General features: G+C 40.9%; 1 protein-coding gene across 1 annotated transcript in view; it reads right to left on the bottom strand.

The window, feature by feature from the left end:
* The window catches only part of SEC24D (SEC24 homolog D, COPII coat complex component), a 64357-nt gene that overhangs the window by 8670 nt on the left and 30379 nt on the right, over nt 1-25308 (bottom strand). Inside the window, exons 10-18 of the mRNA XM_083756403.1 lie at nt 22714-22829; nt 19494-19618; nt 17274-17465; nt 16270-16363; nt 11469-11585; nt 10127-10297; nt 9198-9294; nt 8077-8222; nt 158-296 (exon numbers count right to left, since the gene is read on the bottom strand). Of these exons, the coding sequence (XP_083612529.1) occupies nt 158-296; nt 8077-8222; nt 9198-9294; nt 10127-10297; nt 11469-11585; nt 16270-16363; nt 17274-17465; nt 19494-19618; nt 22714-22829 (1197 nt within the window). The remainder of the gene's footprint in view (nt 1-157; nt 297-8076; nt 8223-9197; nt 9295-10126; nt 10298-11468; nt 11586-16269; nt 16364-17273; nt 17466-19493; nt 19619-22713; nt 22830-25308) is intronic.

Genomic DNA, 25308 nt, shown 5'->3' with positions numbered 1-25308 from the left:
CTACATGCAATACCTAGGACATTTTATTCCTGCATCCAATAAGTTAATGTGTCTCTGACGTGCCATCTCTGATTTATAATACTTGGCATTACTCAAGAAGTTATGCTCCACAGCCACCCTCAAATTCCCCTCCCCAAAGAATACATCCAAATCTTACCTGTTTTAACAAAGAAATTTATAAGCGCATCGGTCTCACAGCTCTTGTAGACCTCAGCTAACTGGGAGCTGCAGTTAAGGCCAATATTATGTACACGCAGTCGTCTTTGACCACTCATCGATGTGTAGAGAACGGCACACTGCAATTAACATTAATGTGAAATTCACTTTTCAGAAACCGTAATTTCATCTCTTACTATCGGTATTAATATATTTATTAGAGGTCCCAGGGCCAGTCACAACTATGTGAAATACCACATTAAAAACAGTATAAAAAATTTCAATCACAACTACAGTGGGTCTTGTGACACCCCCCCAACCTATCCCATCTTAAAGGGAGCCTCAGGTGCTAAAACCAGAACCATATGGTTCTGATTCAGCTCTTCATGTGGTACCAAGACACCCTCTATTTCCCTTTGATATACAAGGGCTTAGGGCAGAGATGTGTTTTCCTAAGGAACGCCTTCATCCTTGCCAAGGCTCATTATATTTTATTGTACCACATTTACAACAAGGATTTGTGGCTGACTCATGGACTATATTTCAAGACGGATGACTAACTGTACTTAAAGTGAAGGGTTTAGCTCATTTTGAGAACTAGATTTGCAACCTGCACCAAAAAGAGAGAGAGGAAGCAGTCATGACAAAATAAAAAGTCTTCACCTCATGTGGAAGTTTATAGCACGTCTAGGATTTAAAGAATTGCTGCATCAACTCTTTTGAGGCAGAAAAGCCGGGGGCGGGGCGAAATACTCAGCTTTTCAATTCTCTCTAATAGGACACTGGGAAGCAAAACTGCTGTAGTTTCATTGCAGTAGATTTGCATCCATTCTGTTCTAATAACAATCCACATGTCTCCTTGCAATTCTTTTCTCTCATCCTGCTATGAGAGGAGCACTGGATCGTGCTCGCCAATATGATCAGTAAGGGAGAGTGCCTTCAGGGCTGGCTCTACCATTAGGCATAGTGAGGCAGCTACTTCAGGTGGCAGGTGCTGGGGGACTATTCAGCAGTCCTCTGTTCCCCCTGTACAACCTAAAGCTAGCCAGCTGCCCTCAAGTGTATGGGAGGTCACTATCCCATTGCCAATGTGGAAGTCCAAGATGGAAAGTAGAATGTGGCTTTGCAGGTGTCATGGATAACCATTGGATGCTTGATATTGCTAGTGATGTTCCTCCTTCCAGCATTGTCTTTCTTATGGTGTAGAAACCATCTTTGTTTTTTTTTTTAAACATTTTTTTATTGCTTTTTTAAAGGTATAGAAATACAGAAAAAAGAATAAAGAGAGGTTATAAGAAAGAGACATATAAATAACAAATTTCCATATTCTTTTTCCATCTAACCTATAGGACTTCCTCACATCCTCCGAACCCTGCGTTCTCAGTCTTATAAAGCATCAGCAATTTGTTAACTTATTTCAAAACTTATTGTAACTTCCATTTTATCATGTTCCCTATTTTCAATTTTACTGTCGCTCAATTCTTATATGTTTTATATTAAACACAATAAAGTTATTTCATTATTTTACCTCTAAATTCTTGTGTCTTAATTTTCATTCCAATAACTTACATTTGCTGAAGCTAGAATTTCCTGAAAGGTGCATTTTTTTTTTAACATTCATACAACTTATAGTGTTTTTTCAAATAGTCCTTAAACTTTTCCCAATCCTCCTCAGTTGTTTCTTCTCCCACGTCTCGGATTCTGCCAGTCATTTCAGCCAGTTCCATATAGTCCATCAACTGCGATTGCCATTCCTCCAGCGTGGGTAAATCTTGTATCTTCCAGTATTTTGCAATCAGGATCCTTGCTGCTGTGGTAGCATACATAAAAAAGGTTCTGTCCTTCTTAAGCACTCTCTGGTCCACCATGCCCAGAAGGAAGGCCTCTGGCTTTTTAGGTAAGGTAAATCTCAATACCTTTTTTAGTTCATTATGGATCATTTCCCAGAAGGCCTTCACTTTCGGGCAGGTCCACCAGAGATGGAAGAATGTCCCTTCCGCCTCTCCACATTTCCAACATTTGTTGTCAGACAGATGATATATCTTGGCTAACTTGACTGGGGTCATGTACCACCGGTATACCATTTTCATAATATTTTCCTTCAAGGCAGTACATGCCGTGAATTTCAAACCGGTGTTCCATAACCTTTCCCAGTCTGCAAACATAATGTTATGCCCCACATCCTGAGCCCATTTTATCATTGCGGATTTGACTGTCTCATCCTGTGTATTCCACTTAAGCAGCAAGTTATACATTCTCGAAAGTAGTTTACTTTTTGGCTCTAACAATTCAGTCTCTAGTTTCGATTTTTCCACCTGGAATCCAACTTTTTTATCTATTTTAAATACCTCTTGAATTTGCGCATAGTGCAACCAATCTCGTACCTTAGTTTTCAATTTCTCCAAACTTAGCAACCTCCAATTGTCTCCAGTTTTTTCAATTATTTCCCAATATTTAGGCCAATGGGCCTCCATGTTGGGTCTCTTACGTGCCTTGGCCTCCACCGGTGAGAGCCACCTCGGAGTTTTACTCTCCAATAAGTCTTTGTATTTTATCCAGACCCTCCAAATTGCTCTTCTGACAATATGGTTTTTAAACAATTTGTGCACTTTAGCCTTGTCATACCACAAATATGCATGCCACCCAAACGCATTGTCAAACCCTTCCAGATCCAGGACATCAGTGTTCTCCAATAAAATCCAATCTTTCAACCAGCAGAAGGCTGCAGATTCATAATATAGCCTCAAGTCTGGCAGGGCAAATCCCCCTCTTTCTTTCGCATCAGTTAATATTTTAAACTTTATTCGGGGCTTTTTGCCCTGCCAAACAAACTTAGAAATATCCTTCTGCCACTTTCCAAAACATTCCACCTTGTCCACGATCTGTAGGGCCTGAAACAAAAATAACATTTTCGGCAATACATTCATCTTTACAGCAGCTATTCGGCCTAACAAGGAAAGTTTCAATCTTGACCATATATCCAAGTCTCTTTTGATTTCTGACCAGCATTTCTCATAATTATCTTTAAACAAATTCAAATTTTTGGAGGTCAAGTACACCCCTAGGTATTTTACTTTTTTAACCACATTCAGCTCCGTTTCTTTAGAGAACTCATCTGTTTCTGTAACTGTCAAATTTTTTGCTAAAACCTTGGTTTTTTGCTTATTTAACTTAAACCCCGCCACCCGACCAAAATCAGAAATTAATTCTAACACTCTTTTAGTGCTGGAGACTGGTTCCTGAAGTGTTAATACCAAGTCATCTGCAAATGCTTTCAATTTTTATTGTTTCACTCCGACCTCAATTCCCTGGACCAACCGGTCTTTTCTAATCATATTTAGCAACACCTCCAGGACTGAAATAAACAATAGGGGGGATAGGGGGCACCCCTGGCGTGTCCCTTTTTCAATTTTAAACTCCTCTGTCACCACATTGTTTACTATCAATTTAGCTTTTTGTTCTGTGTAGATTGCTTCTATACCATTTTCGAACCTCCGCCCCACTCCCATCCCTTCCAAATTTTTCTTCATAAACATCCAAGAAATATTATCAAAGGCCTTCTCTGCATCAACAAAAATCAAAACCGCTCTGGTATTCAGATTTGTTTGTAGAAGTTCCAAAATATCAATAATGTTTCTTGTGTTATCAAACAAATGCCTACCAGGGAGAAAGCCAGCCTGGTCTTTGTGAATCACTTCATTTAGTACTTTTTTAAGTCTGTTTGCCAAAATATCTGCAAAAATTTTATAATCCACATTTAGGAGTGAGATGGGGCGGTAGTTCTTAAGTTGGGTCTTTTCAGTCTCTGATTTAGGTACCAATGTGATGAAAGCTTCTTTCCACGTTTCCGGTGCCCTCCCTCCCTCCATTATCTGGTTGCAAACCTCCATCAAAGGTTGTATCAAATAGTCCTTTAAAACTTTATAATATTTGGAGGTTAAGCCGTCCGGGCCTGGGGACTTGCCAAGTTGAAGATTTTGAATGGCACTTTCAGTTTCTTGCTGTGTAATATTACAGTTCAGGTTTGTTCTCATTTCCAGGGGTATTTTTTGTAATCCATTAGTTTTTAGAAATTGATCCACCTCTGAGACTTTTTGCGGCCCTTGTGTATAAAGTTCTTTGAAGTACCTCTGGAAGCACTTTCTGATTTCCTCGGGTTTCTGAACCATTCTCCCTTCAATCTCTAGATTTGTAACCGTATTTAGCTTTTGTCTCTTTTTCAACTGCCAAGCTAGCAGTTTCCCACACTTATTCGCCGATTCGAAGGATCTTTGTTTCATTTGTTTGATTTTCCATTCCACCTCTTGGTTTATCAGTTTTGAATATTGCGCCTGGAAGAATTTCACTTCTCTTAACACGTCCTTCGACTTAGGCCTAGATCTTAATTTTTTCTCACCTTCTCTTATTCTCTCCAATATCTTCTCCTTCTTTTCATTCCAGAGCCTTTTCTTAATCGTGTTTTGTTGTATTAGAAACCCTCTCATGACTGCCTTACTTGCGTCCCAGATTGTTCTTTTTTCCACAGTAGTGTTCAAATTTATCTCAAAATAGTCCTTTAGAGTTTTTTGGGCCTTCTTAACAATCTCCTGATCTCTTAGAATAGTGTCATTCATTTTCCATCTAAAGGATCCGGTTGTATTTAGTCTCAATTCCACTTTCAAAGCATTATGGTCGGAGCAGGTTTTTGGGCAGATTTCCACTTTTCTAGTCTTAGGTGCCAGTCCTCTAGTTGTCCAGATTTGGTCGATTCGTGTCCATGTCAGATGAGCTTCAGAAAAGAAAGTCCCTTCTTTCCCTAGGGGGTTCTTAACCCTCCAAATGTCTACTAAGTCCATATTGTCTGTCATTTCAAAAAAAGTTTTGGGTAGTCTGCCGTCTTTCGATATGTTGGCACTTTGTGACTTATCCATATTTACAGACGCAACCCCATTCATATCACCCAGCATAATGATGTTACTATAGTCCAAATAATCCAGCATAGTCTCATGCAGCTTCCTGAAGAATTCCGACTTTCCCTCATTTGGAGCATATATTCCTAATATCAAAATTTTTTCTCCTTGCGTCTGTATTTCAATCGCCAAAATTCGGCCACATTCATCTTTGAATAAAAATTTCGGTGACAGGCTCTCCTTTGCGTAAATCACCACTCCTCTCTTCTTAACTTTGTCTGAAGAAATAAATTCTTGGCCTAGTCTTTTGTTCATTAACACTTTTCTATGGAGCCTTGTCACATGTGTTTCCTGTAGGCAAATAACGTCCAGTTGTTCCTTTTTCAAAATGTGAAAGACTTTCCTTCTTTTTTCCGGGGAGTTTCCGCCATTTATGTTCCAACTAAGAAGCTGTAGAGACATCCTGAATCAATTGACGGGTTCTACAATGGGGTATCTAAGCTTCCTCCCGATCCCGGGGGAGGTAATGCTGGTCCTGGTCCTGGTGGTATAACTCTTGGAGATGGTCCCGGTGGTGGTGGAGGCCAAGAAGCTGCAGCTCCTTTTTGCAGGTCCTCCTCGTGGTCGTGTAGGAACTTCTGCTGGTCTTCAGGTGATTTAATCTTTATTTTCCTTCCTTTGTAAGTAAATGAAAGTCCTTGTGGAAACTCCCACCTGTAAGGAATTCCGTTGTGTCTCAACAATTTGGTCAAATCTATATAGGTAGTCCTAAGTTCCAAGAGATATTTGGGTATATCTCTGTAAATTTCGGCCCTTTTACCTTCTACCTCCAAAGATTTCTTAAAATGTAGGCCTAGTATCTTATCCCTTTCTTCTCTTGATGTCAGAGCAACCAAACAATCTCTGGGCTTGTCTTTCTTTACTGATTTTCCCAGTCTAAAGGCTGTCACAATTTTAAAGTCCTTTTCTTCCTCAATTCCCCAGAATTTGGAGAACAAAAGTGACAAAAATCCCTCTAGATTATTTTGTTCCAATTCCGGGATAGCCCTTATCCTGAGATTACTATCTTTACTTTTCAATTCAACCAATGCCAGGTAGGCTTGTTGTTCCCCTACCTGCCTTCTCAAAGGTCTTACCTCTCCTTTAATTTCCTCCACCTTTAAGTTCGCCTGTTCTGCTTTTTGATTGGCTTCCACAGCTAATTTAAAGTTTTCTGCCGTAGCTCCTTGCAATTTCTCAATTGCCTGAGTGTGCTGCGAAACCTGTTCAGTTAATTTGCCAATAGAGGATGTAGCTTGGTCAATCTTTGATGTTTGATTGTCCACTTTTTGGTTTAAGACTGCCAATTGTTCCAAAATTTGTTTTAAAACTGTTTCAGATCCTCCAGTTGCCATGTCTTCTGCAGCAGGCTGCACTAGTTCCACCTCCTGTGCTGTCAGCACAGTTGGGACAGATGATCTGCGGTGATGAGTTAGAGTTGTTTGCAGCAGTTGCCCAGATTTTTTCTCTTTTTCTTTATCTTTAGCTTTAGCTGCTCTTGTTCTCCCTGTGCCGCTCATTCCACACCTGCCTCTGTTCAAGGTCAAATGGTTTTTTGTCCCATGGGAAAAACAAGTCCCAAATATAAATAAAAAGAACCACAAAAAGTTTCAATAAAGCTCAGTTCCCATGCAACTATATTTCCACAGTCCTATAGGGGGAGTATTTCAAAGTTTCAAAAAAGAAAGGAACTATTTTCCGCCATTGAAGTTCCTCAATTCCCCATATTGAGTTTTGTAATTCCCAAACACAAAAGGAAGGTTTCCAAAACTTCTAATCTCTTAAAATCCAGCCATAAAGTATCGATACCGGTCCATGCAACAATGTTTAATGTTAGTATCTCAGTCTATGCAACAATTTCGATCTCTGCAACAATGTCGTCAGTTTGACAGCAGTTTGACAGTTCTTTTTCTATGCACTGGCAGCCCGGTGACGGGGTTATCTCTTTCAGCCCCGTTTAGCCCAGAAATTGGAGGATAGTTCTAAAGAATAAAAGTCTATACAACCCACAGTTCTTTCCTTTTTATCTTCAAAATACAGAGTCTCTCAATGCACCCTTTCTTCCACTTTTAAAATCCCTTTTTAAATACTTCAGCTCGTTTCCGAGCCCTTGCTTTGATCTAATTAGCAGAGTCGGGAGGCGGACTTCCTGTTACTCGCCTCCCGCTTTCGGTCGAATTTCTTCAGTTTAGTTGTAAAATTTAGGACCCTTACTCACGGGTATGTTGCTCCAATTCCGATAATTTCAAGAAGAAAGGTCAGCGCTCATCAGCAGCAGCAGCGCGGCTTTGCTTCCACGAAAAGAGCGATGAACTCACAGCGCCGCTCCCCCTTTCACGTTCCGGAGCCTCTTACGAGGCTCCTTCCCCGCTTCTGGGGGGGCTCCAGGCGCCCGCCGAGTCCCACGGCCGCAGGCTCACTCTGCCTGCGGTTTTTCTTGATGGGTCTCCGCTTTGCCGTAGCGGACGACCCTTTTTCGCGGAGCCCCTCTTCACAGCGCAAAGAGGACCGCCATTGCTGTTTCGCGCCGCCTCCGGAAGTCCCTAGAAACCATCTTTGTAATAAATTGACCCTCTCATGAACAGAAAGATAAATCTGTGTAATGTTATGTTTATGCTGGGAGGAGCTTCCATCCAGATTCAAACCTATTTCTCATTAGAAGAGCAAGGTTTCCTTAGGGTGCTGCTTCAACTTTGTGGATATTTCCTTTTATTTAGTGCCCTCAGGATGGTTGCTAGCTCACATGATGGAGAAAGGAAAGGGCCCATTTTGCTGCCTGAGGCAAAGGACAAGATGGTGCCTTCCCATTCCACATTTGCAGTAACCATGGCAAAAGGATCTTATTTCCCTAGTGGGAAAATATCAGTGTGTGGAATGTTGGAAAACTCTTATAACACAAGACTTACTTTAGGGGGAAATGTCTGGAATGCTGTACACATTTATCAATCACAGAGAGAGACTCTGAACAGACCAAGCACATAAACCTTGTTACCTGGATTAAAGCTCCATTGTCTTCATTCAACTTGTCATCATGCTTGAACTCCACTGTCACTGCTTTGTCGCAATCTACTGCTGCCATTTCGACATCCGTGGTGTTGTTCATGTAAACAGCTCCCAAAAAGTCTGTAGCCCTGAAACCTAGAGCAGATTGCAAAATAATCTCATGTATGGACTGCTGGCTATCAGCAGCATCAGCACCAGAGCTGAAAGACTGTCAGAGGTGGCATTTCTCCTCTGCCCTCCTTCCATCCTCAGGACTGATGTGCAAGTTACTTGATGTGGAAGGGCAACCACAGTTTTCTGTTATCTTGTCAGTTTCACATGGCTAACATTTCACTCGAAAATTGCTCTGTGTGGCAACAGTTGGTATTTATTATGTTAGTTCTCAAACCTTTGCCCTTGTGCGATGAATGCCATGACACTATACTGCAGAACATTCATACGAAATTTTAAAATGAATCTGACAAAAAGATTAAATCACCGTGTGATGGTATTTTCAACTCGAGAAGCAATGTGTTAATTGACCTTCAGAAACACACTATTGCTAGAGATGAATGGGGCCAACCATAACATCAGTCCAGATTATCCATGACTACTAGATTTGGGAAGCTGCCAGCAGTTGCTAATGTATTCTGAACTATGGGATTCAAAGACTTATTAAATCCTGGGACACTGGCAGTTTCTCATTTGGAAAGCATGCATGGCTTGTTCACATATGTTTACATATGACCTAACCGTGTTCCTCTGCTTTTTCTGGATTCCCAATGCCACACTAAGACTGTTCCACTAAAAGTGTGGAGAATTACAACTAAGAAAGCTGAATAGTAGTTGGGCCAAAAAAAAATCTTCTCTCTCTATCTCTGGTTCAGGCAGTCGATTATGCAGTAACAACAGCACCAGCATCAAGGACCTATCAGAAACCTTAAGGGAACCCCGAGGTACAAAAAAGTGGGCGGAAGGTAGAGGGAACCAAAAAAAAACAGCTGACTGAGGAATGAGTATGCTTAATGACTACAAAATGCTGACTAACTGTTGAAGGGATTGGAGAACTGAACTGAGTAGAGCACATTGCAATTTCTACCGCAGGCGCCACTTGTAATTTCTAGTGGTTACCTGTGCTAGTACGAACCCTCATGATAGCATCAAATCCCATCCTTTTTTCTATACTCTTCCTGAGATCGTTCAGAAATTGGGGGCTGTCAGAATGGACCTAAATGAAAACATAAAAGGAGAGATCTCTTAAGCAAATTGTAGACCTGCCACTGGATGGCAGCAACATGCTGAAAGTTATTCCAGGACTTGAACAGAATTTCAGGCTCTTAAGAAATTCAGTGGTATTCAACTTTCCTGTTAATAAGGAGTACAGTGAAAAAACTTTCATGGGGCTCTCAGACTCACCAATGTTCCAGCAGACTTTTTATTTTAAAAAAGCTCAATCTGCTTGTTAACTTCTCAGACATAATACTAGTAACAAAAGCCCACATCTTTCAAATGAATCCAAGAATCAATAATGGATGTTTAACAAATGAAATGCCTGTTTTCTAAATTAATAACTGGAGCAAGCATACATTTTAAAGCTAGTGATCTGAAATTCTTTTCTCAGAAACTGTTTTCCTTGATCAAGACAGAGCTTGCTTTTAACCACATTCACTGCTTCAGTGTTGTGCCAATGGCTTTATTTTTAACACTGATGTAGAGTAGCAGATATTTCATTAAAAAGATTCAGGGGTTTGTGAGAACTTAGTTCAGTAGAAGATTAGCATGCATTTGCACTTTCCCCTCAGCACTTACCTTTTAAGATTAGAGTTGTAGTATCAGCTCTGCTCTAGTTCATATTGTATAAATAAGCAATGCTTTTTCACAAACTCCGGATACAACAGTTAGTCTCTAGACATGCTGTGACTTATCTCCAAATCTACATTCAGTCCATTAGAGGACATCATTAGATCCTTACTATTTCATTTTAGGTAAAACAGCAGCATATTTTGCACGTCAAATTCCATGCATCCAAGTGGACAGAAAGAGAACCTTCTGACATTTACCTGAAAATTGTTGTATTTGTACAGGGTTCCTCCAGTGTGCATTGTTACAAGGCCCATGGAGGCTACATCAACATACTGGTTTGGGAAAAGGAACAGATCCACGCAGCAGCCACTAGCGACACAGTCTCTGGCCAGGGTCTCATAAATATTTGTCTGGGGTTGAAACAGTGTCTGGAGAGTTTAAAGGCAAGTACTGAGCAATGCACAAACAAAACACCATTCATGAGAACAACCTGACATAATTCAATATGAAGTAGCAGAAAAAATAGGAAAGCAAACACATTGAAAACATTTAAAAGGTCTACTGTACCCATATCCGATATATTTCACATAGAGTTGTTTGTTCACCATGCATTTGGATACCTCTTAAGATATTGTAACTTAATTTTGCATGGTGGTTACAGAGATCAAAGGAGCCCATTTTAGTCTATGTTTGGATGCAGATTTGAATCAAGATGTATAAAGAAGCTTTCAAAATGGCACTTTTTGTTTTGTTTCTTAGAATACTCAAGCAGCACTGCGTATGAGGCTGCTAATGTTAACATAGCATGTCAACTTCAAGGGCAAATGCATATTTTATTTTACTTTATCTCACATATTTTTAACCCATTTTCAAAGACTATTATCTTCCCAAGGTTGTTTACATTAATTACAAATATACTATTTCATTAGTAGCAATCATTTAAACATACACTCTGGTTAACAATAGAAAGAATCAGTTTAAATAAACCCAATATATTAAATGCATTAGTTAACAGAAAAACTCAAGGAAAATGGCAGCAGTAACTTATGCAATAAATGTTTAGTATAAAGGCACCCTTAAACAATGACAAGAATCACCAAAAGAATTACTGGGTGGGAAAGACGATTAACAAAAACCGATATTCAGTTTAGAGATATGATTGTTGCTGTATTAAATATCTACTAAGCATAACACTTTATTTATTAATCATTTTACCATAAGAGCCAAACTACATGCTATGCTTACTAAACCTCCAATCCTGATCGCATACCTTCACACTGTACATTAAGCATAGCATGTAGTTTGGGCTCTTATGGTAAAATGAAGAATAAGTAAAGTGTTATCTCCATACCTCCAGCTGCAAAAAGAGCTAAAATCGGTGTAGTCCCCAGCACAGGTAGAGATTTTTTTAAAAAAGGTTCCCACGGGCACCAACTGGAACTTTTTTTATGACCCTTGTAGTGATTCAGGGTGATGCTATTTTAGTCCTGAGGAATGAAGGGAAAATCTCCTTTTCCCGGAACACGTTACCCATTGAGAGTAACATATATTTCTGTACTAAGTTGCATACAAAAAACAAACAAACCAACACTGAAATACCTTTTCTTTTTCTGTATTGACCAATTTTCTATCATCTCTGCTTTTCAGCTTCCCTGGTGCTTCTGCAGTTGGCAGGGAAGAATGGAAGATAAACAGCTTTCCAGCACACTCTGCTGCCTGTTGCAAAGACACAAGAAATGACCTTTTTTCAAGCTGGCATTATAAATATTTGAGCCAGATTTCCATACAATTTTAGCTGAGTCTCAAATGCCAGCATAAACTACTTTGGAAACTTTGGAAACTACATAGTGCGTTTGTTTAGAGTTTGAACTTTTGGTGACACCTTGAAAAAAATAACTGGGAAGTTCAGAATTTTAAATAACCACAAATAATCTAACACAAACACCTCAATATATCAGTGCTAATATACACATATAAATGAGAAAACTAGTGCTATGGGCAGTTCATGCTAACAGTATGCCAGGAATTATTAAATGACACAAAACAAATTAAAAACACATTTCAGTGCACTAGAAAAATCAATAAATTGTCCACTTGCAATGCGTAATCAAACTGGGCTCTACTCCAGAACATGTAGTTCTCAGACTGACCTTTAGGGATCAACCAAAACGAGCACATTATACTTAGGGGGATGGAAACAATATGCCAGATTCTAAGTGCAGGTGTGTGCCAGCACTAACCTGCTCATGAGGCTCAAATGCAAGGGGAAGAATGATGCTATTCTTGCTATATTAAGACCATGACCAACAAATTAGCAATGCAATTAGGGAAGGGTGATGTGGGTTCAGTACAGGATACAGCTTGGGCTGGAATGGTCATGGATCCTCTGATGCTTCACTCTGGTGCATGCCTACCTTGGCAGAGTACACAATACTGTAGCCTATGCAGCTTTTTGCTTTGCTATTCCTATGTGAGTGACTTCAGGACTAGACCAGGGCGGGCGTGTGTTTGTACGATGCTCTTGGACTGCTGTACTGTGCTATTCAAGCTGTCTGTTGATCCAGTCTAAAAAAACAGCGAGTCAGCTTCAAAAGACACCTGTGATGGGAACACTCCCCAAACGCAATAATCTAGGGTTTAGATGACTTAAGGATGAAAGCAAATACCAGAAGGTTTGCATTCTAGATAAGGGTTACCAGCAAAGTCTGTTAGATGCAGTACAAAAACACTTATAATATGTCAAATGCTGAGCTGCCACTGTTTGTGCTTTTTACCACCAAACATAGATGAAACATAGCAGCAGAAGAGGTTTTCCCAACTTTTACTTTGGCCAAAAGGCACAGGTACATCAAAAACACTCCCCTATCAATGACAGACAATCAAATTTTACTTTGTCCTCCAATTTTACCCATAATAAAAAGAGCTTGGGCACGAGGGAGTGTTTGCTTTTAGGCAACCTGAAGCTTTTCCAGTAGGAAAATATCTGCTGTGGACCCCTCTTATCTGGGATGAAACACAAAGATTGATGGCTTTGCATCAAATCCCTCAGCTGATGGGGAATTGGCAGAATTGAGTTAGACTTCTGGACACTTTACTTCCAGAATCACTATCTATTTATGCTGCAATAAATCTGCTAGTATTTAAGCCACAACAAGACTCTGGTATGTGTATGTTTACTATCCCAGTCTAACAGAATAGCCACTGCAGCTGTTTTTAAAAAAGGGATGTTTGAACTCCAAATGAAACTCCAACCAGAAATCTGGTGGGTGCATTTTGGACCAGTTGAAGGTTTCTGAATCATCTTCAAGAACAGCCCCATGTAGATCAAATACAAGGCATAATATTCATCTGGCAAGTTTTGCAGCTGAGCAGAGATGGGAAACCAGCTGAAGCCAAAATTCTGTTCACTGCTTTGAGACAGTTAGCAAGAATTCTGAGCATCTTCAAAAGACAAATTCCATATTTTTTTTGTAATTGCTTCAGAGATGCCTAAAATGACCTAGCTGCTCAAATAATCCTCAGAACAGTTATCCACATGTGTTCCCAGTATAAATCAAGGAAAGGAGGAAAAGAAACAGTGGAAAGTGTACTTTTATATGTCAGAGATCATAAGGCTCATAGCTACCACTTGAGGGGGCTTATAGATGGGGACTGAATTTCCAAGCTGGTCACTGAGATATTGCAATCATGCTCCTCATATATTTATTGTTACTATTTTTTGCAGCACCCACACAGAACTGTTGGCATCAAAATACCATTTACATCCCCCCCCCCTCCCCATTTAATCTGGAAAGTGTAAATCTGGTTTAAATCGGGGGATGGGCGGGCTGGTATTTTGATGGCATCATGCACCGACATCATCAGTCCCAGAATAAACACACCTCTGGTAGCACCCAGAAACAGAACATAGTCGTTACAGGGGGTGAGGGTGGGGAGTATGCATGAGGGCAGTTTAGGATCCAGAAATGGAATATGTGTTATTTGTAGCCTTTATATCCCACCTATTTCTCCAAGGGAGTGTACGTGGTTCTCCTCCACCTCATTTCATCTCCACAACAACCCTGTTCACTGATTTCCCAGAGGCATCTGACTGGCCACTGTGAAAACAGAAAGCTGGACTAGATGGGCCATTGGCCTAATCCAGCAGGCTATTCTTATGTTCTTATGCTAGACTGAGAGGCAGAGACTGGTCCAATGTCAACCAGTGAGCTTCATGGCCAAGTAGGGATTAGAACCCTGGTTGTCCGGGTCCTAGTCCGACAGTAACCACTGCACCACACTGGCTCTCATACTGGTCTTGACCATCAATTCACACAAGGAGTGAGTTTAATGTACAGCCCACACACTGGAGCCTTAGCAGTTTGCTTATGTGCCCCTAGTGACCTACCCAAGGTTTAGTACATTTCCCCCCCAAAAATTCCCCAATATAAATGTGTATTTAAAGTTTTCAAATAGCACCCATTTTACCCGATCACCAATTTCCTTTTCCCAGGAAGATGGTGAAAGAAAGGGAAAATACTGAGAAGATTTGATTTATGCTGTAGCATAAGATGTTTGACTGTATTTGCTCACAGTTGGCATCATGCGGAAAAGAAACAAAGGAAAATAAATGCAGAGACGAGAAGTCTGCATGGCCACCGAGATCACTTTCATGGTAAATATACACAAAAAATATTCCAGATGGACTCACATTGCCCCCTTTGAAGTTGTCATGTATTCATTTTATGGGTTTTGGTTTTAATTTCCCTGTGTGTCTGCTTCCAGCACATTTGTTTATTTCTTTCATTCATGACAGATGCCATTTGGCATTTATATAAATTTATAAAAAATAAATACATTTTCCTGAAAACTGAAATGTGCTTCAGCTTTCTTACCCTCTCCCGAAACTTGCCGATATTTAATACAAAAAAAAGCCAAGGCACCAGCTATATTGCTTTTCTCTGAGAATGACACCAAAATTGTTAATGCCTGGCATCAAAACAGGATTACATCATGACAACTCAGCAAATAAGCCACACAATTTTTTAAAAAAAATAAATAAAAAAATTCCACGAAAGCTCCATGCACACGAAAGCTCATACCAATAACCAACTTACTTGGTCTCTAAGGTGCTACTGGAAGGAATTTGTTTGTTTGTTTCGACTACGGCAGACCAACATGGCTACCTACCTGTAATTATGTTTAATACTGTGGTAAGAACCAAACCTATAACCAATACTGAGTCAGACCACTGATCCATCAAACTTTACTGGGCTCCCCAATGTGGTTCTCATGGGTACCACAATAGCCCACAACACCTACCAAGGCCTCTTTTTAAAGACTGAATATTTCTCACTTTTTTAATAGGGTGATTTGGTGTGGGGACTGCTTGTTTTTGGAGGCGGGGTTGTAGTAGGAACTTTGCCTGGTGTTTGGCATGTGGCTTCTTAGATGTCCAAATGTGCCACCAAGTTTGTAATACACACTGCGTGGCAGTGGCTATTGAGGGTTTGAGACAAGCGTCATTCCCAGTCTTAGTGGGTGATATCAAGGACTGAACCTGGAGCCGTTCCCAAAGCCTTTCGGCCACTGAGCTACAGCCCTTCCAGATTGACTCCTGTGTGAAGAAAAGCTAAATTCTGTGATATGTGCCACCTCACTTCCTTTCCTCTCCTACCACTGTAATTCGAACACTGATTCTTTCTATGTTTTGGACTCTAGACTAGCACCGCAGTGGACACAATATAACCTCAGCCACTTGGGGAACCTTCCAACAAATCATAAAACCACAGTGAAACATTTAAAAATTCCCTTTACAGGGCTGCCTTCAGATGACTTCTGAAAATTGTGTAGTTTTTATCTCCTTGACATCTGATGGGAGGGTGTTCCACAGGGCGGGTGCAACTACCGAGAAGGCCCTCTGCCTGGTTCCCTGTACCCTCACTTCTCACAGTGAGGGAACCACCAGAAGGCCCTCAGAGCTGGATCTCAGTGTCTGGGCTGAACGATGGGAGTGGAGACACTCCTTCAGGTATACAGGGCCTGTGTAAATGGGCAGGGGAATCATGTACTGTTTTATATATTTAACAAATATGACTTAAAACAACAACAACAGAGTATTGTCCATATCTGTTTTGCATACACTGGAAAGTTAAGATTGACAGCTGGTTCCCAGTGTTGTGTGTGTGCTATGAAGTAGATGACTTCAATTTATAATCTGTATAATTTGAAGGATTTATTGTTTTGCACCTGTGTGCAGTATGCCTGAATTCTGAGTTATATTACAAAGTACTATGGTTGGTGCTTCCTTTTGCTTCCTGCTGTGACCTGTGGGAAAGGCTAGCCTTCCTCCAGAAGAGCTTTCGTGGCTTATAAAGTCAGTCCTAATAAAGACTTTGTTGCACAGAAAAGAACATTCTACCTTTAGCGCTTCCATGCCAGCCTGGATAACAGGAGCAAAGACAGTCTCACTCTCATTAGTGTCTGTAAACATCTCTGGAATCTGGTCCAGCAAGCTATGACAGGGGGGAAAGATCAGTGTTTCAACAGGTTGGAATGGACAGGATAATCCTTCAAAGAAAATAAATCATATAGACACCAGGCCCCTTTGCTGAAAGATTTAAAAAAGAAAGAAATGTTGCTGGTACATTAGCCTCTACAAGACTATGCACAGTTCCCTGTTTTGCAGAAGAAACTGCTTTCTAATTTATTTAGAAGTTTTGTATGCAGTGAAAAGATTTTAAAAGCTACAAAATACTTTTCAAGTAAATTACAAGCCATACTGCACAAAAACATTAATTCCTCAATCAAAAGACAAATTTGTAATGCTGTAAGGCAAATTTCATTTGACTGCACCGATATACAAAAATAAATTACGACTCTTGTGTATGCACTCTATAAATAGTGTATTTTTAGCAGTGCAATCTTAGTCATATTATTTATTCGCATACAGAAAGCTGGCGACTTAAGTGCATTTAAGTGCATTTAAGTTTGGCAACCCCACCCGCTATTGCATCCAGTGTGTTGTGAATAAATGCCATTTTGGCTTTAGGCACAGTGCCTGGAAGGTAACCCCCACATAAGTTGTGGGCCTACTGTGTAAAGTTCTTGTCTTTACTTGTATTGGCTTTCGTATTGTTGTAATAACCCCCATCAGCTCCAGACATCAGGTCAGGGGTGATGGGAGTTGTAGTCCAACAACATTGAGGGACTCATGATTAGGGAAGGTTGGTCTACGGACATTATGCACCTATGGAAGCACACATACAATCAAGTTTTACATGCATATCTCTCTAGGTCATTACCATGGTCTTTAAATATGTGATTGTCAAATTTTTGTAGGTTGCAAATTGATGAAATCACCCAAGGTAATTGCTATTGAAGATATTCACACCTGAGCATAAAAAGCATAATTTGTATGTTTACTTGTTTATGACAGCTTTTGACTCCTGAAAGTTGACGAGGAAACCATCCAGTAAAGGGACAAACACTTCACTGACATCAGTGACCACCATCATCTGAGGCTGGCCAAGATTGCGTTTTACATTGAAGAAATGGAGGACTTTGTTGTAGGTGACAAATCCAACCCGAATAGTTGAAGCCTCCTCTTGCTCCTCCCTGGAAGAGAAATGGTTTTAGAAAACACAGTTGCAGGTTAAATTTCAAAAGCATTATTTTGCATGGAGGAGGGGAAAAAGAGAGCTTTATTAATTAGTGTCTAAACTGTACAACAAGAAACAATCTTTATGAAAAACCTAGATTTTAGCCTGAGACAAAGTGAATGAAAGGCCATATCTGAGCATCAATAGGATATGTACACACATATCTTGGGAACTGTAGTTTAAGGGTGCAGGGAACTGTAGCTCTGTGAGGGGTAAACAACAGTTCCTAGGATTATTTGGGGGAAGAACTGTGCCTTAAATGTATGGTGTGCATGCAGCCTTAGTGTTACTAGTGAGCCCACTATGAATTTGTACTCTCACTTTTTTTGGCCACATTTCTTTGAGAAAACAGCACAAGGGCAGCTGTCCCCCCCCCCCATGGCTTCAGCAAAACCCAGATGTGAAGAGTGTTGCTGAGCTGTCCTTGTGACAGTCATAAAGTCAGTCCTTTCTGCCTCCTTTCTCCATGAGGCAGAATGAAGCAGCTACCTCAGGCAGCGGAAGCCCCCAAGGCTGTGCCACAATGCATGCTCCATCACCTCCACCACTGGAACTGGTGCCAATTTCCTGTGATGCCACTAACCCTCCGAGAGAGATGTTGCGAGATTTTGGCAAGGTCTCACCAGAAATCAGCGCTGATGGCGGCTCGACCTCTCTGTCAGTAGCTGAGGTGGCGTGGTGCTGCTGCTGGCATAGGTGGGCAGAGCTGAGGCAAAGATGGCACAGCAGAGCAGGAGAGTGGGGTGGCACATCCCACTTTGCCTCAAGCAGGAAAATGTTGTGTGGCACCCCTGCCCCTCTCTGCCCTCTGAAGTACTACTGTATTTCAAATTAGGGGGTTGGGGAAAGCCAGATAAACATTTAAACAGATGAACGAACACTACCAGGAGCCTGAAGTGTTAGTATTTTATTTTAAGCTAAATTCCCGTTTGAAGCTTACGGGGCAGGAGTGAAGAGAAAGAGGAAATACGTCCAGAATAATCAGATGAGTAAAGGGAGTGAAAAGCAAATCTCACTTCTGCCAACCACCACCACAGCTCTGTACCAGTTCCTGTCCAGTATGTAAGTACCTCGGGTTGCGAACGTGAGCCATGTGGGAGGCACGTTTGCAACACACAGTGCTGCGTCTGCGCATGCATGTGACACAATTCGGCACTTCTGCGCATGCACGTGACATCATTTTGTGTTTCTGCACATGCACGAGTGCCGAAACCCGGAAGTAACCCATTCTGGTACTTCCGGGTTCAGTGCGGTCCGCAACCCGAAAACATGCAACCCACAGCATTCGTAACCCGAGGTATGACTGTAGCCCAATGTATACAAATTAAACACTAGCATTTGCACCCAACACGGAGCCAAAAACCCTGGTTTAGTTCTGTAAGCCAATAATACACGCAAGTGGCAAAAGATTCAACATGTAATCATAGGAAACCCAGAAACCAGGGTTAGTGGCTTCAAATCAAGCCAACATTTGAAGCCATGGTTTAAAGTTGGCTTGTTTTCCCACTCGCAACAAGGGAGAAGTGTAGACCAATATGCACTGGTTAACTGTGGCTCCCTTGTCTCGTGTGCCATTGTCGAAACATGCTAGAGAGCATGCATCTCAAACAGTATTGGAATGCTTGCCTTCTTGAGGGACACAGGAAGGCATTAATTATTTGAACAAGCTGAACAGAACTGAAGGAGTTTGACCTTCCTACAGCACAGCAAAACCAGCAGACGGAGTACATATGGATTCTGCAGTCACAACATGGAGGAGGAGGGAGCAAACCAAGACATTCCGTGCCATTCATGTCATGGCTGCAGTGCTTGATGAGGAGTAGAATCTTTCAAACCAACAAAACTGGGAACCCCAAGAAAGTGATATCCAGAAGGGAAAAAAGAGCATGGAAACACTATGCAAACACTAAAGAATTTTTACCTGGCAGTTACTACATCTTCACCAAGGATGCTAAATGTACTAGAAGTTTACTGTTGTCTTTACCTTGGAAGTCTATCCAATACAGTCTTCAGTTCCTCACAGATAAGTTTAACAAGGCCGCTCTTTATGTTATTGTAGGAAACATCAATCATGAAGATATAGGCTGGCGGCTGTGGAGGCTTGTTGTTCTACAAAAAAGAAAAAAAAATCAGCCACAAAAATCAGGAAAAATAAAATACCTACCAAATATTCATAATCCACCCAGATATTTCCACAGACTACCCTAATAATTGTTGGGCAATCATTTTGCTTATTTATTTGCACGGGTCAGTCACTGCCTTAGGATAATTTTTTTTACTGACGAAAGTTGAGTTTCAGTAAAACTGTTAAGAATTGGACAAATATTTTTCCCCTCACACAATATTTATACCTAGGTGTTTAACAAGTAGCTTCCCCATTTTTATTTTTCATCGTTCTAATCATTCATTCATTCATTCATTCATTCTGTATGAAGCTTTTATTTATCCAGTTTAAAAGCTTCAAAAATATATACCTTCAGATGACTGTAGCAATCAGAAAACAAAGTTCAGATTTTCAGCATTTATTGATGAACAATCCCAAGTAGACAATAGGTTAAAAGCATGCATCACATGTATCTTGTTTTTATTTTTTTTAAAAAAAACCCAAAGTTGGCAGAGAGAAAGAGACACTGGGATCGGCACACATAGGTGGCCCCCATGCCCTGTGGTGACACTGAAATCTCTCTCTCTCTCTCTCTCTCTCTCTCTCTCTCTCACACACACACACACACACACACACAGAATTTCATCCTAAGAGACAGCTTCCCAGATGAAAAAGCAGCTTCAGAGTGCTGGTGAATGTGGGGAAGACGCTCACTGGGACCATGGCAAAAAGAAAAAGGGCTAAGTCCCCGTGCACTATGGTTCTGGATCTGCCTGTTATTTGTAATGTCAAAATGAGGCACATTAAAATGCATGCACCCAGTTAATGCAACTTGTGGCTGGTTCTCAATAGGTAGTTTTTATCCTTTAATAAGTGTCATATATGTAACCAAGAGGCACAAATACTGCAGAAACCTACAGATTTCTGCATGCTGCTGCTTCTCTTGTGAAGCGTCATATAACACACACACACACACACCAAATTTGAATCAAATACATTGATACCTCCACTATTGATACTCAACGCTCAGCAATTTTTGGAAGACTAATTACTTTAGAAATTTAAAGTATAAGCAAATACTCAAAGAAACAGACACAAATGTTTCTCAGAGCTCTTTTAAAGAAAGCCAAAGCAATTTATGAGAGTCAACTGAGATATCAGGTATCCATTGCAATCAGTTGCAGTCTCACCTTTGCTCCAAGAACGTAAAGATGATAAGCAACATACTTTCCACACCAACCCCAGCACTGCAGACTCCTGGTTTCAGAATGTACACACAAGAGGCTCCCCTAACATTTCCATTATCAAACAATCAGCCTGAGCACTTGCACGTGTTAAGTGTTTTGTGAAAGTCACTTCCTGGCCTATAATTTACTTGTTAAAGTTCATCGAAACATTCACAGGTTAATCATGGATATGGTAAGATGGAAGTACATATCAGCAACAAAGGTGATAACGAGTGCAGGATTTTTGTCAGCATACTTAAAGGCTAGCCATAACAACCCTTATTTTCCTTTCATTCATTTCCAAGTGACTCCAAAGCAACACCCGGCAGTAAAATATGTGAGCTACAGCAATGTAAGTGGAGATATGAAGTTTTCAAAAGCTGTTGCAGTTTCTGCATTTGCAGCAGGCTGACAAACATTCTCATAACTTATGTAAATTCTATAGCACTTTTTGAAAAGACCTTGGAGAGATTCATGACACATCACAGGTGGCAACTCCCAGGGTGCCCAAGCACCCACAAAAATCCCCATGAAGGGGCCAGGCACCCAGAAATTTCGGTGCCAGGGCCATTCACACTGCATGGCACCCACAGCTCTAGGCACCCCTGGTCGCAGGGCTAAGTTGGCACTCTTGTGAGACATTTATTGAAAAAGCAAAAATTTTGCATTTACTAAATCCATTCCAAAGAATTGCAACACTACTCAACAGCTGTTATTTGTTAATGTTTTTCTAGCTGTTCATCCTCACTGTTATTCAATAAGGCAAAGAAAAATTGTGGTTTTCCTTCAATGTAGGAGGGAAATATATCATTATGCTTTTGGTGTATTCGATACACTCTCCCCAAATCATGAATGTACCATTCTAGTGAGAGACTTTACAATGTGGAGCGTCAACAGTAAAAAGGGACTGTCAACAGTTAAATTAAAACCTTGTGTAAAATGAAAATAGCTTAACCCCATGCAACCTGACTGAGAGGTCTGTGCAATTTTGTACGTGTACAAATAGTTGCCTTGAAATGTACAAGATGTCCAGTCAGTTTAACCTAGGGACACATTCTGTAATCGCAAAAGGAAAGGGTATGGACAGAGTGCCTTTACTGAAATTAATGGAAATGCTCTTACAGAGTATGCACTGTGCACACATAACAGTTTTTGCAACAGTAAACAACTCTATGTCCCACTTAAATCAGGTCAGAGGCTCATCTAGTCCAGCATTCTATTCTCACAATAGCCAAGCAGATGCCTATGAATACCCACATTAAAATCAATGTGAACTTATGTGACATTTAACTTTATTTGGATTTCACCTAATGCATTTAGAACTGGGTATAATCACTGCGGGAGGCAGTGGAAGATAGGAGTGCCTGGTGTGCTCTGGTCCATGGGGTCACAAAGAGTCGGACACGACTAAACGACTAAACAACAACATAATCACCTTGACTTTGGTGCAGACTAAAACTAGAGACTACGCTTAAATCAGTAACAGACCCTCAAAGTTTTCCTATTTCCCAGGGACAGTCCCAGATTTACAGAAGCAGTCCTGGTTTCTTATCTGAACCTGGAATGTCCCAGTTGTCCTTAGGACCTCCCTATTTTCTCGGATAAATGTTGGAGGGTATACATTAAGGCTGCAGCCCTAAGGACACTTACCTAGTAGTAAGCCTCACTGATCAAAGGGACCTAATTCCTCAACAAATAGTTAATAAGTATCTGCAGAGCTCTTTCCTCCCTCTAATCCATGCAAGTGAGTCTCTCGCTTCCTCTTTCATTTCTTTCTTTCATTTTGTGTGTGTGTGTGTGTTTTACAAATGTAATGGGTTCTCCTTGATTTAGCACAAAGTTTACAAACTGTTTTCCAGGCTGAACAGACTTACCTTGCAATAATCCAAAGTAGCAATGTATTCATATGATCCTAGAGATAGCTCTGGCCTTTCGTAGTGGTCTATTCTTCTGCCAATGTGATCCAGATGTTGAAAATAGAATGGAGGAACTAAAGAAAAACAAAATCAGGAAGCTGATTTCTCCCCTTTTGCTAAACACACAGATGGCTCTGGTTCACTATAGTTCTGGAAGTGGCTTTTACATCATGGGAAAGCTCAAATATATTGTGGAAATTAAGAGGTAGGGTAACATCATGAAAGTAGAATAAACTACCATGTGAATTCATAATCTGGCCCCATATAAGGCAGCTTCAAATGCAATATGAGCTAGAAATTTGCTAATTCATACTTTTCAACAAAGCACTTATCTTGTTTAAGTTTATAAAAGTGGGTGGCAAGGAATGGCAAATAGCACTAGGTTCAACCTCCTTCTCCACTCCGCTGCCTATTATGAATATCATGATAGTTCAGGGAAGACTTAGTACTACTGAACAAGAAAATGACAAAATTCTTAAAAATAAGCTGGAAACATTTTGGGTGACTGTGGATAAGCCCTTGCTCAGCTGTTAGGGTGCTCGGTTGCTTATTTACTTCAAATGTTTATGCACCCCCTTTCAAGTGAATGTTCTCCAAGGCAGTTTAGAATAGATTGCAACAATAAAACACACACCCTGGGGCCCTTGCTCCGCAAGCCAGGGACAAAGCTCGGTGTCTTTTTTCATACTTCTGCAATCTCAGGGCAGGTATAAATAGGATAAACATGAGTCTTATTTGGTGGCTCTTTTAAGACTCCCAGGGCCCTTCCTTCTCCAACGTTGAAACAAAAGTTTGCATTACAATTTTCGCTCAGAGTCCCCGATGCAAAACAACTCACTAGTGTCTCACTGTTGCCAGTCACCTATTCAGCAAGACTGGACAATTTTCTCTTAATCCCTCTGCTTATGATGAGTACTTGAAGCTTTAATTACAGTGCATGAAAGGATACAGATGAAAAGGCCCTGCAAAAGTGCAAATGATTCTATTTTTACTGCAATATCAGTTGAAATAATAATTTGGTAGCTTATTGCTATGCAAATAGTAGGCATTTGTGAGAACTTCATGCTGAGTTAACAGCCCATGATGCCGACGGCCCCCTCTCTCTATTTCATTCTGCAGATTAAGGTCTGAGACAAACAAGAGTTGGCATAAGTCTTTCGAGGTTCATGTTTCAGAGTTGAAAAGATTACTGTATTAGGGAAAGCTCTCTGCTGCCACTTTGATCCAGCTGAGGAAATCCAACTAGATACAAACGTCTCGAAAGACTCATTCTGGCAAAGTCTTGGGAACCAGCCAAAAGCTCAGGAACTCGTACTTATGAGTCACATGCAACTGCACTTGGACAAATATGGCATGGCATCTTGTGTTCAAAGCAACTCCCATCACGGGAAAATTAATGGATGATTTAACCATTAAAATCCTCTGTCATAAAGGGAGGCAACAACCTAAACATTTGCTCTTTTCTGGGCAGTTAAAATATGTTTCCCCCTTTGAAACACATTTTCAGCCTGCTCAGAAAATAATCTCATATAATGGCATAACCTCCTCTGCATGCCTATTCAATCTAATGAAATTGCAGACAAGACGTAAATCATTACAGCAGCCATATTATTTTACAGAACTTTTCAGAACAAAGGATTCAGGTACATTTTCTCATAATAGTTTGATCATCCTTGTTGAGTGCATACATATGCATTCCCTAGGGAAAGCCAGTGAAAAGCTCAACACAGGTTTTGCTCTTAAAGTTTATTCTGCATGCCAAAATGCCTATGCCTTTCCCATTCCAGATGATTGCATCCTGGAAGGAGCATTTTCTTAATGCAAGAATTTCTAACTCTTCGCAGCTTTCAGGCTAGAGAAAACAAGAGCTTTGTTTTGTGCTCTTCCCAGCGACATAGTGTGTTCACATTCTCAGAGCATGGGTTGCGGTTGGGGGAACAAGCCACCCTGCCGTTACTGGGCAAATTTGGTAAGGAACCCAAGCCTTTAAGTGGTTAAAATTGGGTTGCCGGGGAGTTTTGATTGTTGCCAATTTGGAGGAGGGATCAGAGTCTTTAAATACAGGGGCCAGACATTGGACGTCCTCTTGGCCGTTTTGCACCGGATCACCCTCCCTCCCTTCCTTTTATAGGGTGGTTTTTCTTGATTGCTTGACCTTGCTATGCCTGTCATGGGGTCGTCCGCCTTGGAGCGGGGGCCTGGTAGGAATTTTGCCATCTGGCTGATTGGCTGGTGCCATTTGGTTTTTGCCTACTACGTAGCAAATCGTCACAACTTGTAAGGTTGGCGGTTAGGCATTGGTTAAATTGGTGCTTGGAGGGGTAAGTGCCTATCCCTCCAAATGATGCAGAAAGGGAATTCTGTTAAAAGAATCCAGGGGCTTGCCATTCTTTTCGTCCTTGTCCCTGGAGTCGGACTTGGGCCGTGCAAGCCCCACAGGAACATGAGGGTGAGAAGTGAGGGACTGTTTCCCAGCTTCATTTTCTCACCCAATACTTGTTTCCCACGCTGGCTTCCGTTGGTGTCCAGAAGGCCAGCTCTGTCCTTGAGGGC

This window comes from Podarcis gaigeae (assembly GCF_964106915.1).
Source record: "Podarcis gaigeae genome assembly, chromosome: 9".
NCBI classification, from domain to species: Eukaryota; Metazoa; Chordata; class Lepidosauria; order Squamata; family Lacertidae; genus Podarcis; species Podarcis gaigeae.
The sequence above is the reverse complement of the archived record's forward strand: the minus strand, read 5'-3'. Positions and strand labels throughout refer to the sequence as shown.